The sequence below is a fragment of the Sander vitreus genome, chromosome 18 (genome assembly GCF_031162955.1).
Source record: "Sander vitreus isolate 19-12246 chromosome 18, sanVit1, whole genome shotgun sequence".
Lineage (NCBI taxonomy): Eukaryota > Metazoa > Chordata > Actinopteri > Perciformes > Percidae > Sander > Sander vitreus.
Window position 1 is genome coordinate 14018864 of NC_135872.1, and position 13111 is coordinate 14031974.

Here is a 13111-nt window from a genome sequence, read left to right on the forward strand (position 1 = left end):
TAGCATGTGTTGGCGTCTGCTGTGGCTACATTCCTTAAACCTCAAGCCCACTGACTGAATGGCTGTCCCACAGTGTCCCTCTCTCCCTGCCTCTCTCTCTGTCTCCTGGGTGAGAGAGACTTCGGGTGGATAGTGAGGTCCATTGTGTCAGTGTGATGTTTTTTAATGAGAGAGGCGCACACAGAGAGCAGAGCTGCTATTGAATAAGGACTAATCGCTAATCTCTTCGATAATACGGCCAATCGTCCTGTGCACTAAGATAAATTACTAAGAAGCCTCAAGACCGGGACATACAAGCTGGTGTTCAGCAGGGACTCTAAGTGAATTTGGATGTTTGTTGGTGTGAAACTTTACACAGAAGTTGGAGTTGGTCTTTCTGTTCAGGCTTGACTAAGGGAAGGTGTATGTTTGCGTCTGTCTAATGTTTATTGCAGCCAAGCTGGGGAGATGAGGATGTGAGTGAGTAAATTTAGCTTATCTATGAAAGAATTGTGAATTACATGAGTGAGTTACATTTTTTTTGTGAGTATTGGTAGGCTTTACTTTTCAAACGTTTATTGGAAATATTACAACCAGAAAATCTGAGATTTTTAGTCTGCTGCTTGTTGCGTGTATGTTTTTGGCTTTGGTTAGGAGGTTTTCTGTCTATAAAAGGAGTAGTGTGTGTCTGAGTGTGTGTGTTTGTGGGTTGTTGTGTGCTTGTTTGCCTGCCATGCCCTTGCCTGAGCCTGATGTCCCAGCCTCTCAGAGGCTGGCACTGGACTGTCGTACCCTTCTGGACCATCGCATTGGCAAGGGTAAGTGACAATACCACCTCTGTTCTCTCTCTGGCTCCTTCTTGGTCTCTAAGTCGCAGGAAGAGGAAATTATTTTACTGAAATGTTGCTTTTCTCCATATGGTTCCATGATGCCCGACAACAATCTGTCATGTTGCCTAAAAGAACATTTTTGTTTGCCAGTTGACTTGCTCTGAGCTGCCTCCTGTCCTGGGAATCAATTCATCTTATTATTTTGTAGTTTGTAGAGGGTCATTAAGCACTTGAGTAGGCCAACATTAAAAGGAACACTGGCTGTGATTGGTGCTTGGCACAGGTTGCTGTTAAACAGTGTTGACTGATTAAAGGGAAATTTCATTCATTTTCAGTCTGGATCTTAATGTTGACTAATTCATAAAATCTTACGCTAGTAAATGCTGTATGTTGGATAAGAGAAATGTTTGTTCTTCCATCAGAAAGAGATGCTTACATCTCCACAGGGAATATTGCTGATTAGACGGCAACCGGAATTTCTGGCATTCGAGAGTGAGGAAAACGAAGCTTGATTGTAAACGATAATGATCATTCAAACAACGTTATATCACACAAGACCCCTGTTATTTAAACCCAAGAAAGAAAAAAAAAAAAAAAAAAAAGGATTTCACAGTAAGCATAGGGATGAACTTATCCTGAAATGAGTTTATTAAAAGTATCACAATTATTGCATACTAATACTAAACTGCAGTGAATTGCAATGGATGATATTTCCATGTAGTAGTAGGATACAGCCTAAAGATGAACAGCTACAGTATGTCTGAATCTTTTATCTTTTTATTTGCTGCCCAACTGAGAACAATTCACCAACATCTTTAATTCATTGAACCGGTCCTGATGGAGCCCACTCTCTTCTTGTTCAATCAGTGACAGCTGAGCACTTTTGGTAATTGAAAAACCAAGCTTTATAATGGCTCTTTGCTTTCTCACAACGTGTAAGCCGGTTCTATCTTAGATTGTTTTGAAAACGACTTTTTAAATGCTGCTAGTCGGTCTTGAAAATTCATGCCATGTTTGGAAGTGATTTTTAAATGTTTTGGAAAAAACTAAAGAAAGGGAACCAAAAAGGTTAAGTAGGCATACATATTATTTCAAGCACTCATTCATGCTTTTACAATGACCCTGCAGTGTCGTCAGCTTTACGGTTTCACTGCAATTTTGTGCATTAGAGCCAATTATGTGAACATCATATCTGGTTTTATGTTTGTCACAGTTTTACGGCTGTGTTGTAATGTAGATAAAAGCATTGGTTTATATGGTTTGCTCATGCAGCAGTGCATTGATGTGCAGGGGAGAAGCTCTGTCATGAGTGAGCCAGCTGCTGAACAGCATTGTGTTTATGCACTATGGTTTTGGAAAATTAAACCTGGAAGAGAGAGAATCAATAGTGAGATCTTGAAAAGGATATTTCACAGTTTTGCATAAAAAAAGCAAATATAATAAAAAATAATTGCACAGATATTTTGGTGTTGGGCTTGAAAATGGAAGGAAATGTGGTAGAAAGTTGCATTCAAGCATAGAAGGGAAAACTGAAAGTAAGTAAAGCAGGAAGCATGGAAAGATTAATGATGGAGAGAAGGGAAAGAGCAGGGGGTGGAGAGAGGGAGAAAAGGAGATTGCGTGGGTGGGAGGTCTTCTCCCTTTCTATCCCTGTGATGCATATTTCTTTATTATTCTCTCCCCAACTGCCCCCTTTCTCTGTTTCTTTTTTTCTGGAACTGAGAAAAAATGATTAGAAGTGAGGTGGGTGTGTTTGTATGTGCGCCTGCATGTGAGATCTGCACTACCCTCTTCAGAAGGAGCACTATTGCAGAAGACAAATGGGAAAATCCAAGGTCATCACGGCATGCTTCTCTCTGACGTTGTCTTTCAGCCCCCTTTTGTGTGTGTGTGTGTGTGTGTGTCGGCACGGCAGGGAGTGTGTGTGTAATTCAGTGCATCCAGCCAGGCTCTGCACCAATCACGGTGCGCATTTTAGCGACAAGCACACGTGCAGGCATTTATACCAGAGTGAGCGGTGTGTGTGTTTGTGTGGGTCTTTTAGTGCCTCTTGGCACAGCAGTGTGTGTATAAGCGACTGAAGCTGCATTAAGAAAACATAAGCGTCTGTAGTGAGCGACTCCAACATCACAATCGATGTACGGTAAGAATAACAGTCACTCTTCCATTGTGTATCTGTGTGTGTTCCTTTGTAAGCATGCGTGTAATGTGAAGCAGCCAGCGTTCAGCCAGTTTTCCTACATTCTAAAAACACGTTTCCTCTTTGCTTTCTTGTCATAGACTGCAGCTGTCACTACTGTGTCTTGTCTGCTTAAAGCGCATTATGGGAACTTGGACTCTGGTTAGAGCAGGATACTGCTCTATTAAATTACAGCATCAGCTTCCGAGGAGACACCGCTTTGAAGATGTTTATTTTTGGTAATAGATACTTCAGTCTCAACACTTTTTACTCAAATAGTTTGCTTTGTTATATTGAAGGTGGTAACATTGTGTCCTCTACATAACATAGTCAGCTAACTGTTGTAGTTGATCTGATGTGATAGACTCTGTGAGATGTTGTCAAGCTTACATGTTAGACTAGATGTTGACTTTTTTTTAAATTTTTTTTATTCTTTAATGGTTTTCATGATTTTTCAATAGTATCTTCAATCATGCTTCATTGAAAACAGGAAACGTAGTATACTGTATGTGCTGTTAAAAGTTAAAATGTGTGGTACTTTTCTGTGAGTTAATGAGAAAATGCTCTTGGTATTAGCGTTTGCTGTAGCGTTGGTGTTTCGGGGACATGATATATATAGCTCATTGATTAGCACTAAATCAAAAATGTAGTCTGCTTTGAGTTTGTAGACTATTGATAGAAAAAGGCTTTTGTCAGTACGCTAATAAAAAACAACACAGATACTGCACACTGGAAGAACAAGCTCAGTAGGCTTCACTATGTAGCGCACTGGTTAGCTACTGTATGGAAATAGTTCTCTGGGCTTGAGTCCTTCATAGCCCAGTTTCAGTGCCTGTTTGACTGTGATTCATAGTGTGTCGGATTGCCCTAGTGTTATGAGGATTTGTTGGCAGCCGGATCTGTACAGTGCATCAGTATGTTGGTCACATTATACCAGCCATGTTTGCTTCCACCCACGCTGGATCGAATGTGTGCGTTGAATTTGACTTGTACACATGGAAAAAAAGAAATTGTACATATGCCTCTGCAAAGTGTGTGCACTATGCATGCATGTCTATAGCCTGAACATACATTCTCAATGGAGTAGGGCTTGTCGTGACTGATGTTGTGGTTATATATGCAACACATTTAAATAGTCATACCGTGGGTGACAAAAATTCCCATTTCTTACTCTTTGTCATGGTTTCCCTAATGCCATCAGCCCCTTCTCTACCCTAGTCATCTCCTCTGCTCCTATATACTTACACTCTACTCGCCTCTTTTCTTGTTTTCTCTGCGTATTTGTAGATTCTGGTGTGTGATTGCATTTTACTGTGTGCAATCTACCGTTTAAGGATGTTTTGTCCGTCTTTGTTTGCTGATTTAAAAATAGCAGGACTTGGTCTGTCTCTCCCCCCTCCCTCTTATGTAATAACACCCCTGAAAGACAACATGCTTTGTAACCATCATAAGAAGTGTCATGTATAATGCACAGGTATATACGCACAGAATGTAGGTGGCTACAGAGTGTTTGCTTCTGTACATTTGTATGCTGGTGTGAGTCTGGCCTGTAAAACCAGTGCTTTGCATGACAGGTGAAGGTGAGGTCTAAATGTTTATTGAGGGTTCTGTCTCTCTTGCAGACACAGACACACACATATCCAAAGTGTGTTTGATATTCTCTTTGCAGGACTATCTTTACTCTCTCTTGTCAGCCATGTGACTTACAGCAGAGCAGCTTCGGGACACCAGGTGCAGATACGATACTGGGATGATGTGCCTACTTATCAAACACTACTGTGTGTGTGTGTGTGTGTGTGTGTATGTGTGTGTGTGTGTGTGTGTGTTAGTTTGATTATTATATTCCTCCTAGATGAATTCCTTTTGTCTCAGATGTTAATGCACAAACTATGAAAGTGCACAAGTCTTTCAGAGCAATGTATTTTTTGTTTGCCCCCGTTTTTCTCCCTGCTCTCTCTATCTCTCTCACCCTAATGTGGAAACGTTAAGCTGACATCCTGGGGGAAATGGAGAGTATAATCTGTTAATGTACCAGCCCATTGTTACGGGGATAAAAATAGCATTGTGATTGGCTGGCTCCTTGCTGTGGTGATTTGAGGGGTGGAAACCCCCTCACATGTGTACACATAATGCACACGTAAATTAATTCTGCATGGGTGTGTAGCTTAGCATCCAGTCAGTGAAACAAGTAAGAGACATCACACAGGCCAAAGTTCCCCAAGTCTGGTGCACCAGGCTGCAGAGATGTCCGCCTTCTCCTTATTATCTAGTTCTGTCTACCAACAACCAGTAATTCATTGTTCCGTGCGAGCGTGTTTGTGTGTGGGTTTATGTGTGAGTGTGTATGGTGCCGCTTGGTGTCCAGCCCCTAAATGTGTTGTCAGCTTGCCATGCAGAGTGGGTGGATGTCGTGAGACCCCCCCTGTGTGTGTGCTTTTCACCACTGTCATCCAAATTCTTGTCCACCCACATTGCTGATCTCTCTTAGCTTTTTCCACACTAACCCACAATTATTAACACTGGAACAACTTTCTTTATTTTTTAACACAACTCTGAAGCTATACAGTATTCTCTTGGCGTGGCAATAAGGCAGCCGGAGTCATTTCCAACAGAAACATGGTATTGCAGGACATTTGTAAGTCCTAAGTACGTTAGGAGCAGAATATGTTCATGTTTAAAATGATTGCAGTTGCATTTTAGACCTGGAACAATTCATCGACTTGTCAATTTATTGACAACAATTCTGATAATTCGATTCAAAGAAAGCGTAAAACATGCACATACAAAAATCACGGGTTTCAGCTTCTCAAATTTGAGGACTTGCTGCTTTTCTCCGTTTTCATAATTTAAACTGAATGTCTTTAGGTATTGGGCTGTTGTTTGGACATAAAAATCAATTTAAAGATGTTCTTGAAACTGTCATGGAACTTGTGATGGGCTTTTGTCACTATTTTCTTACTGATTAGTTGTTAAATTTAAAAAAAACAAGTAAAAACAAAACAAAACAACAACAATGGATGAATTAATAATGAAAATAACCATTAGTTGCAGTCCTATAGCATTTCTAGTTATAGTGACCAGTATGTGTTACGTGCCACTTTGAGCAACCTTAACACATGCAGAAACTACTTTTCTGCTGTAACATGAATTAGCTTAATGTCTCAAAAAACTATTCAGATGTTTAGTTTAAATTTATATTAACGCTGCGAGCAATTAGCCTACTAACTGACCTTAAAAAAACAAAACAATTGTAGCAACTTTACAGTCACACAGAAAGTACCTATGAATAGAACTGCCCCCTTTCCTTCTGTCCCTTCACGGCCTTTTCACACTCCCTCTATCTGTCTGCCTCTCTTAAAACCAATTGTAATGGAAAACTCTGATGCTTGCAGTGCACCACGGTAGTGGAAATAACACATTCATTGCTACACCCAGCTGATTGTTTTTGGCACAAAAAGTACTGTTTTCCCTATATAAAAAACAACCTTTTTTCAATGATATCACTCTACTCCTCCCAAAATCTCTTATCTCTACTGCTGACAGGGAGGACAGGACAGATTTGTGCTGGACAGAGAAGATGCAATAAGTAGCACTAATCTGTGACTCATTCAGTGCATCACAATCCACCTCCCCCATCACACTTGCATCTCTCTTTCTCTTTAGTTGCCTGTGTCACTCTTTGTCCTCCACCTCTTCTTCTCTACTCTTGGGACCTGCTGAATTTTTTTTTATTGGCGAATTCCTATACTCAGGCCCCGGGCCAATATAGCGAAGGTGGTAGAGAGGGAGGTTGGGTGGGTGCGGGAGGAAGAGATGGAAGGATGGTGGACGGGAGGGAGGGAGGGAGGGTAAGTTGCAGAGACCTCATTTGTATTTGAAGGAATGGAGGAGACAGGAGCAGCACTATGAATAGACACATGACTCTCGGAGATAAGCCGGAGTGCCAGCAATGCTCCTGCTGCAGAGTTCAGCAGAACTTTTAGAGAGCAGAGGACCTGAACCAGAGCGGGTTTTCAAGGACATCCTGCCTGTACTGACTGCCCTCCTCCCAGTTGTAGGTCACTGATAACATACCAGAAGGCTAATGAATGCAAGAAGGTAGCCCAGAAGAGGGAGCATTATTAGGGTGACTGTGGCTCAGGGGATAGAGCAGGTCGTCCAGGGTTAGTGATTCGATCCTCTTGTCCACATGTCAGTGTCCTTGGGCAACACAGTCACTCCCAGATTGCAGCGCCTTGCATGGTAGCTTGCTGCCATCGTGTGTGAATGACTTTTGGCTAAAAGCTCAAAATTAAGGTAGCCATTCACCCTTTATTGCCTTTGGAGCCTCATTGCTTTGGTGTAAAAGATGGTTTCCACACATACAGTACCCATAGGGCTAACCAATTGTTGTCCTTCGTTTGAAATAATTGCGTATGACGTGTTCGACAGGTTCTTTTCATAAAACTCACATTATTGTCGTTGTATCTGTCATTATATGTTTTAAAATTATTGGTAATGAACAACAATATTAAACTTGTTAAGTATGCAATTTCATATTTAAATCATCATTACATTACATTCATTTAGCTGACGCTTTTATCCAAAGTGACTTAAAGTTGCTACATATGTCAGAGGATGCACGCCTCTGGAGCAACTATGGGTTAAGTGTCTTGCTCAGGGACACTTTGGTTGATGTATCACAGTGGGAATTGAACCCAGATCTCCCACACCAAAGGCATGTGTCATATCCACTGAAAAAAACGTGTCATATCCACTGTGCCATCACCACACTCATCTCAGTTCACTCCATGGACTTATAGTCACATTAACACAAACTGGACATGGAGGCGATATAACATAGAGCTGAAACGATTAGTGGATTGACAGAAAATGAACCAGAGACTGTTTTGATAATTTATTAATCATTGAAGTCATTGCTGCTTCCAGCTTTTCAAATGTGAAGATGCGCAGTTTAAAAAAAATAAATGTTCTAGTCAACTGAATATCTGTAATTTTTGGACTGTTGGTCGGACAAAAAAACATGCAACTTGAAGACACCTCCAGCTCGAAAAAGTGAATTAGTGAATCCTTCACTATTTGATCGACTTAACCATTCATCAATGAATCAAAATCAATCTGTAATGTTAGTTTCAGTCCCATTATATTTTGTGTGGGGTCCACATCTTTTTCTCCTCTTGTTTTCCCATTTTTTTATGTATTGTATTTTTTTTGGGTGTATATCACATGGATATTAATACTGCACAGGAAACATGTTGTGTGTCTTGCAAAGTGGTGTTATAGCTGGGCTCAGCTCATCCATTTGCATTGGTTAGGCAATTAAGCAGTTGGCAATTCAGTAAATGTCTGGTCAGTATGCTCTCAGAATGGGGTTTTAGTGCCACATCAGGAAAAAATGCTTCAATCGGTGTAACAGCAAACTAAAATAATGAATAATGGAACAATTTTCCTTTAGGAGAATAGAAGGAAGGAAACTGATGTCATGAGCAAGGAAGGAAGGAAGGAAGGGGAGAAGAAAAGGTTTTTCTTTGCAGATTGTTATGCTTTTTTCTAACATACACTAAATTTCATTTGTCTCTATTTGAAGTGTCAGAATATCCATTAAACTTGACCTACTTTTTGTCATTCTCTTTTGTGACTCCTAAACTCATATATCCTTGGTTGGTGTAAGCAGGAAGAGGATAATTGTTATGCAGAGCTACATGAAGGGTTAAATAATGCATTTAGAGTTTTTGGAGGTTATGTCTCAGTTTTTTTCTTTTTCGTTTTCTTCATTCTCCCAGGGTCTCTTTATGACTCACCACTGCTGAATTCCTTCAACCAATCAGAATCCAGCTCTCCCTTTGCTGCCTAGCTTGCCTTTCTCCTCGATGCAAAGTCATAAAAATCTCCCTTCAGTGTGTTGCACTTTTCTGTTCAAGTCTGTCTTGATTGCATTGACAGAAAGAGAGACTGTGTGTGTGTGTGTGTGTGTGTGTGTGTGTGTGTGTTTTATTATCTCGACCTGCCACAACTGTGACAGTGACTGGAATTGTCTTGTGGCCACATTCTTTCCATAACTGGCTTTCCTCAGATGTCTTTACACAGAATTACCTTCAGTTAGCCAAGCTTCAGTTTAACAGAAGCTTCATAGAGATGAAACGATCTTCAGGTTTTTAATCTTGGACTCAGTAGTTTGGTGATTTTACTTCAACATTTGGCATTTGGTATTCTTATTCTTGCAGGGTATTTGACTATGCAGTTTTGTAAATGCTTGCTATATGTTTTGCCCTGATATACAGCAGGCTAGACAGTCTCGTCAGTATTATCTTGTTTGCTTACCCACGGGGGTGGATCTACAGGCGGGCAAGGGGTAGAGGTGTAATGATAAATCCATCTGGATTGATATATTGATTCAATGATCCACGATCCAATATTATCGATGCAAAGTGAAAATATCGATACATATAGTCTGTAAGATTCCCCTTTACTTAAGATTCCCACTTTATATTTATTATTTTTATTAAAAAGAATAGTTTGTTTTTAACTTAAATGTCTGGAAGAGCTCAGTTATAAAACTGACAAATCATATTTTATTTGATTTTTTGAGTTTCTATAAATGTAACTGTGTTCAAAAGGCTTATATCGTCTCATATGGATCGCAGGCCCCTGAATTAAATGAAATAGAAATCGTATCGTGACAGACTTTAAGATATCAGCAAATATCGTATCGTTGTACAAAGAATCAATATAATATCGTATTGTAATAAAACTTACGATTTACACCCCTAGCAAGGGGGGGTAGCTGCCCCCCAACTGTAGAGCCTTGCCCCCCCCCAGCTAACCCTAGTGTGTTTTTATTCTCCTTTCATATAAATTGCAGTACATTAGCATAACATGTCATGTTATTCAGTAAAACAACATGTTTTTAGTTATTTCTGTTGTATATGTTATAGGGTTAGATATGCAGAGAAAAACTGCATACCATACTGCCTACCGTCTTCCCGTGCCACCCTGCCAAGACCTCTTGCCACCCCTTTGCCACACCATTTTCTATATACGCCACTGTGTTCCCATTTTTATTTTATTAGCTGCATCTGTGCTTTCCTTGCTGACAAGTCAATTTGGCAGTTGTTACAGCTACACAAGTTAAATGCTCGTTCTTTCTTTGTTTAATCTTTATGTTCTATGACATGCTTTTCATCACCTAATTTTCCATCACTACCTCTGTGGTGATACAGTATGTTATTAATGTGAAGTCATAATTAGTTGCTGTCTTAGAATGACTGTATATCACTGATTAGTGTCAATAACTACCTACTGTACACCTACAGTATGTAGGGTGTCTAACCTTACCTTTTGGAACAAGTGGCCGATAGTTTCTTTATTACATCGGCACTGTGTTCTTTCATTTACACAGGCTTACACAGAACAGACGAATGGTGCTGCAAGCGAGCCTGGATGAAAAAAGAAGACTTGTTTACTTGTTATTTTTCTCTCTCTTTGTTTTTATTGCATTTGTGCCAGTCATGCTGCACAAGTCTAATTGACCATCTCTCTCTTTCTTTTGTCTTCCTCAGGGGTTTGTGGTTGTTGCGGGGCGCTCAGGCCTCGGTACAAGAGACTGGTAGACAACATCTTCCCAGAAGACCCAGAGGTGAGAAGCTCAAGTGACTTTGTGTTAGGGCTGCTTGATTATGGAAAAAATATAATCACAATTATTTTGGTCAGTATTGAAATCACGATTATTTAACGCGATTACTCATTGACTTTTTAAATAGATGTTGCATTTATTGAACTTAAAAAAACAGTGAAACAGTTAAACAAATCAAAAAAACAGATGACACCTTAAACCAAAAAGACAGTGTTATGATAATATCTTAGATGTAGGAAGGCAACACAGCCTTTTTTTTCCTGTCTTCAAACCACAGACCTCAGCTTTGCTACCGTTTGAGATCTGATACAGATGACTCATAAAGAGAATTCATTTGAGTGGAGAAGAAGGAGCTGATTTGTTGCAAAAGTTGTATTCAAAAGTGCCTCTTTGCTACCGCAGTAACCCACTTTAGCAATCTGATCTGAGGACAAAACTGCAGTACACGGGACAGTAGTACACGCAGACCTCATTTCCCTGTTTTGTTGGGTGCATGTGCACCTGCACATTGTGCTCCCAAAAAGGGAGTTTAAGTTTGGCTCTATGCTGCTGTGGCAAAGACTGTAAATAATGGTATCCAAGTTCAACAAGTTTATGAAGCTGTCTGATAACATTTACTCAAAATGATGTCACACTGTGTGAGCATGTGGGTGTGTTTGTACACATTTATTGTATTTCAGTGGTTCTCTCAGATAATTGATGTTAAGGTGCTTTAATATAGGTTGTATTCTTTGCATGTATCACCTGCACGTACACAAAAAATATCCCCATAGTAGTGTGCAATAGTTGAAATTGGATTGGATATGATGGAGTTTATCATTGGGAAGAGACTACAATTTACTCTGTACTCTATAGTAGCACCACTTTTCAACTGAAGGGTGTTTTAGAGCCTGCTGAATTCCAGCCACAGAATGTTTTAGAGAAACGAACAGAAGCAGAGCTAGCGCCCTGTGCTGACCTTAAACATAACCATTGAATTAATGCTACATATCATAGTGGAAAAAGCACAGCTGGAAATAATAAAGTTAATGACGGCTAAATTCCATTTAGCTGCTTCAGTTTCCTGGTCCTGGTATTGTGCATGCCAGCTCACTGTCACACTGTCATGAATTACTGGGACACTTTAAGAGATCAGTTATCAGTAATGGTGCGTGTGCTTTTTTTTTTTTTTTAAACTATGGCAAGTCAAAATGTAGTTATTGCTCACATATCCCCAGCTCAGTGTGGCTGACTGTGACTGTTTGTCTCCCAACGTTTCACCAAAAAAAAAACCTAGGATCTTTTGTGAATGATGAACGATGTGCTTCTGCCCATGTATCACAGTTCACTGACTGCAGGTTTTGGCTTTTGCCTGAATGTAAATGGGATCTCAGTTTTTAGCTCTCTCCTCCCCCTGACCTGACTGAAGAGCAGTGAAGTAGCTCAAGGGGGAAACTTAGTGAACTAGTTATACTCTTACAATTTGGGTTTTGAAGAGAAGTGCACACTTCAGTATGCACACTATTGCATTAGCTCAGAAATGTTTATGGAATAGTAGTGGAATACATTAATTTGTCATTACCTACCATTTGTAATAACCTATTAACCCCGATCAAAATACTACTACTACTCTTGAATTTCCCCTTGGGGATCAATAAAGTATCTATCTAGCTAGCTGATATGTTTTCTAAGTGGAAGCAAACAGAGTGGCCTCTTTGTTTAGTGGACATGATACCAGCCTCATGTACATCTCCTCTGAGAGTGACTGAACTTTCATTTTGGGTGAACTACTCCTATAGGATTCTGAACAATGTAAATGAACCTACCCTAAAACTTTCTTATTTTTCCCTTTCTTTCCCTTTCTTTCTATCTGTGTCTCTGTCACCCTCCTAGGATGGGCTGGTGAAGGCCAACATGGAGAAGCTGACATTCTATGCCCTGTCAGCTCCAGAGAAGCTCGACCGTATCGGAGCCTACCTGTCTGAGAGATTGTCAAGGGATGTGGCCCGACACAGATATGGGTGAGAATCACCAGTCAATCGACATTCAAAACAGTCTCTCGAAAAAACGTTTCAGCTGACTCTGCCCTGGCAAATACTGTTTGCACATTTTGTGTATTATTTATTCTCTGCCACACATTAACTTGACTGATTTTGAATTCAGCACAACTGAAGCTAATACATTACAATTTTAAAAGATTTGAAGTTGTCTTGCTATGAAGTAATAAGGAAAAAGTGGTGCATGGAATAGCCTTTCATTATACAGATTTACATTGACAGTCCATCAAAGAGCTAAAGATGCTTTAAAGATCCCCATTTAAAGGCCTGTCTAATATGATACATATCACATGTATTTCACATGCAAACTGGATAAGGAACTGTACAATTATGCCATTGGATTTACAACAAATATGTCTTAATATGTATTAAGTATAGAGGGAGGCAGGTTGGTCTTGTTTTTTTAACAAAAAACCACCATGGCTGGTGTAGGTTCATCGACGGTGATCTTTCT

General features: G+C 40.0%; 1 protein-coding gene across 1 annotated transcript in view; it reads left to right on the plus strand.

The window, feature by feature from the left end:
* The first annotated feature begins 3118 nt into the window (after positions 1-3118).
* The window catches only part of efr3bb (EFR3 homolog Bb (S. cerevisiae)), a 28977-nt gene continuing 18984 nt past the window's right edge, over positions 3119-13111 (plus strand). The window contains exons 1-3 of the mRNA XM_078273998.1: positions 3119-3227; positions 10548-10624; positions 12494-12621. Of these exons, the coding sequence (XP_078130124.1) occupies positions 3215-3227; positions 10548-10624; positions 12494-12621 (218 nt within the window). The 5' untranslated portion in view covers positions 3119-3214. The remainder of the gene's footprint in view (positions 3228-10547; positions 10625-12493; positions 12622-13111) is intronic.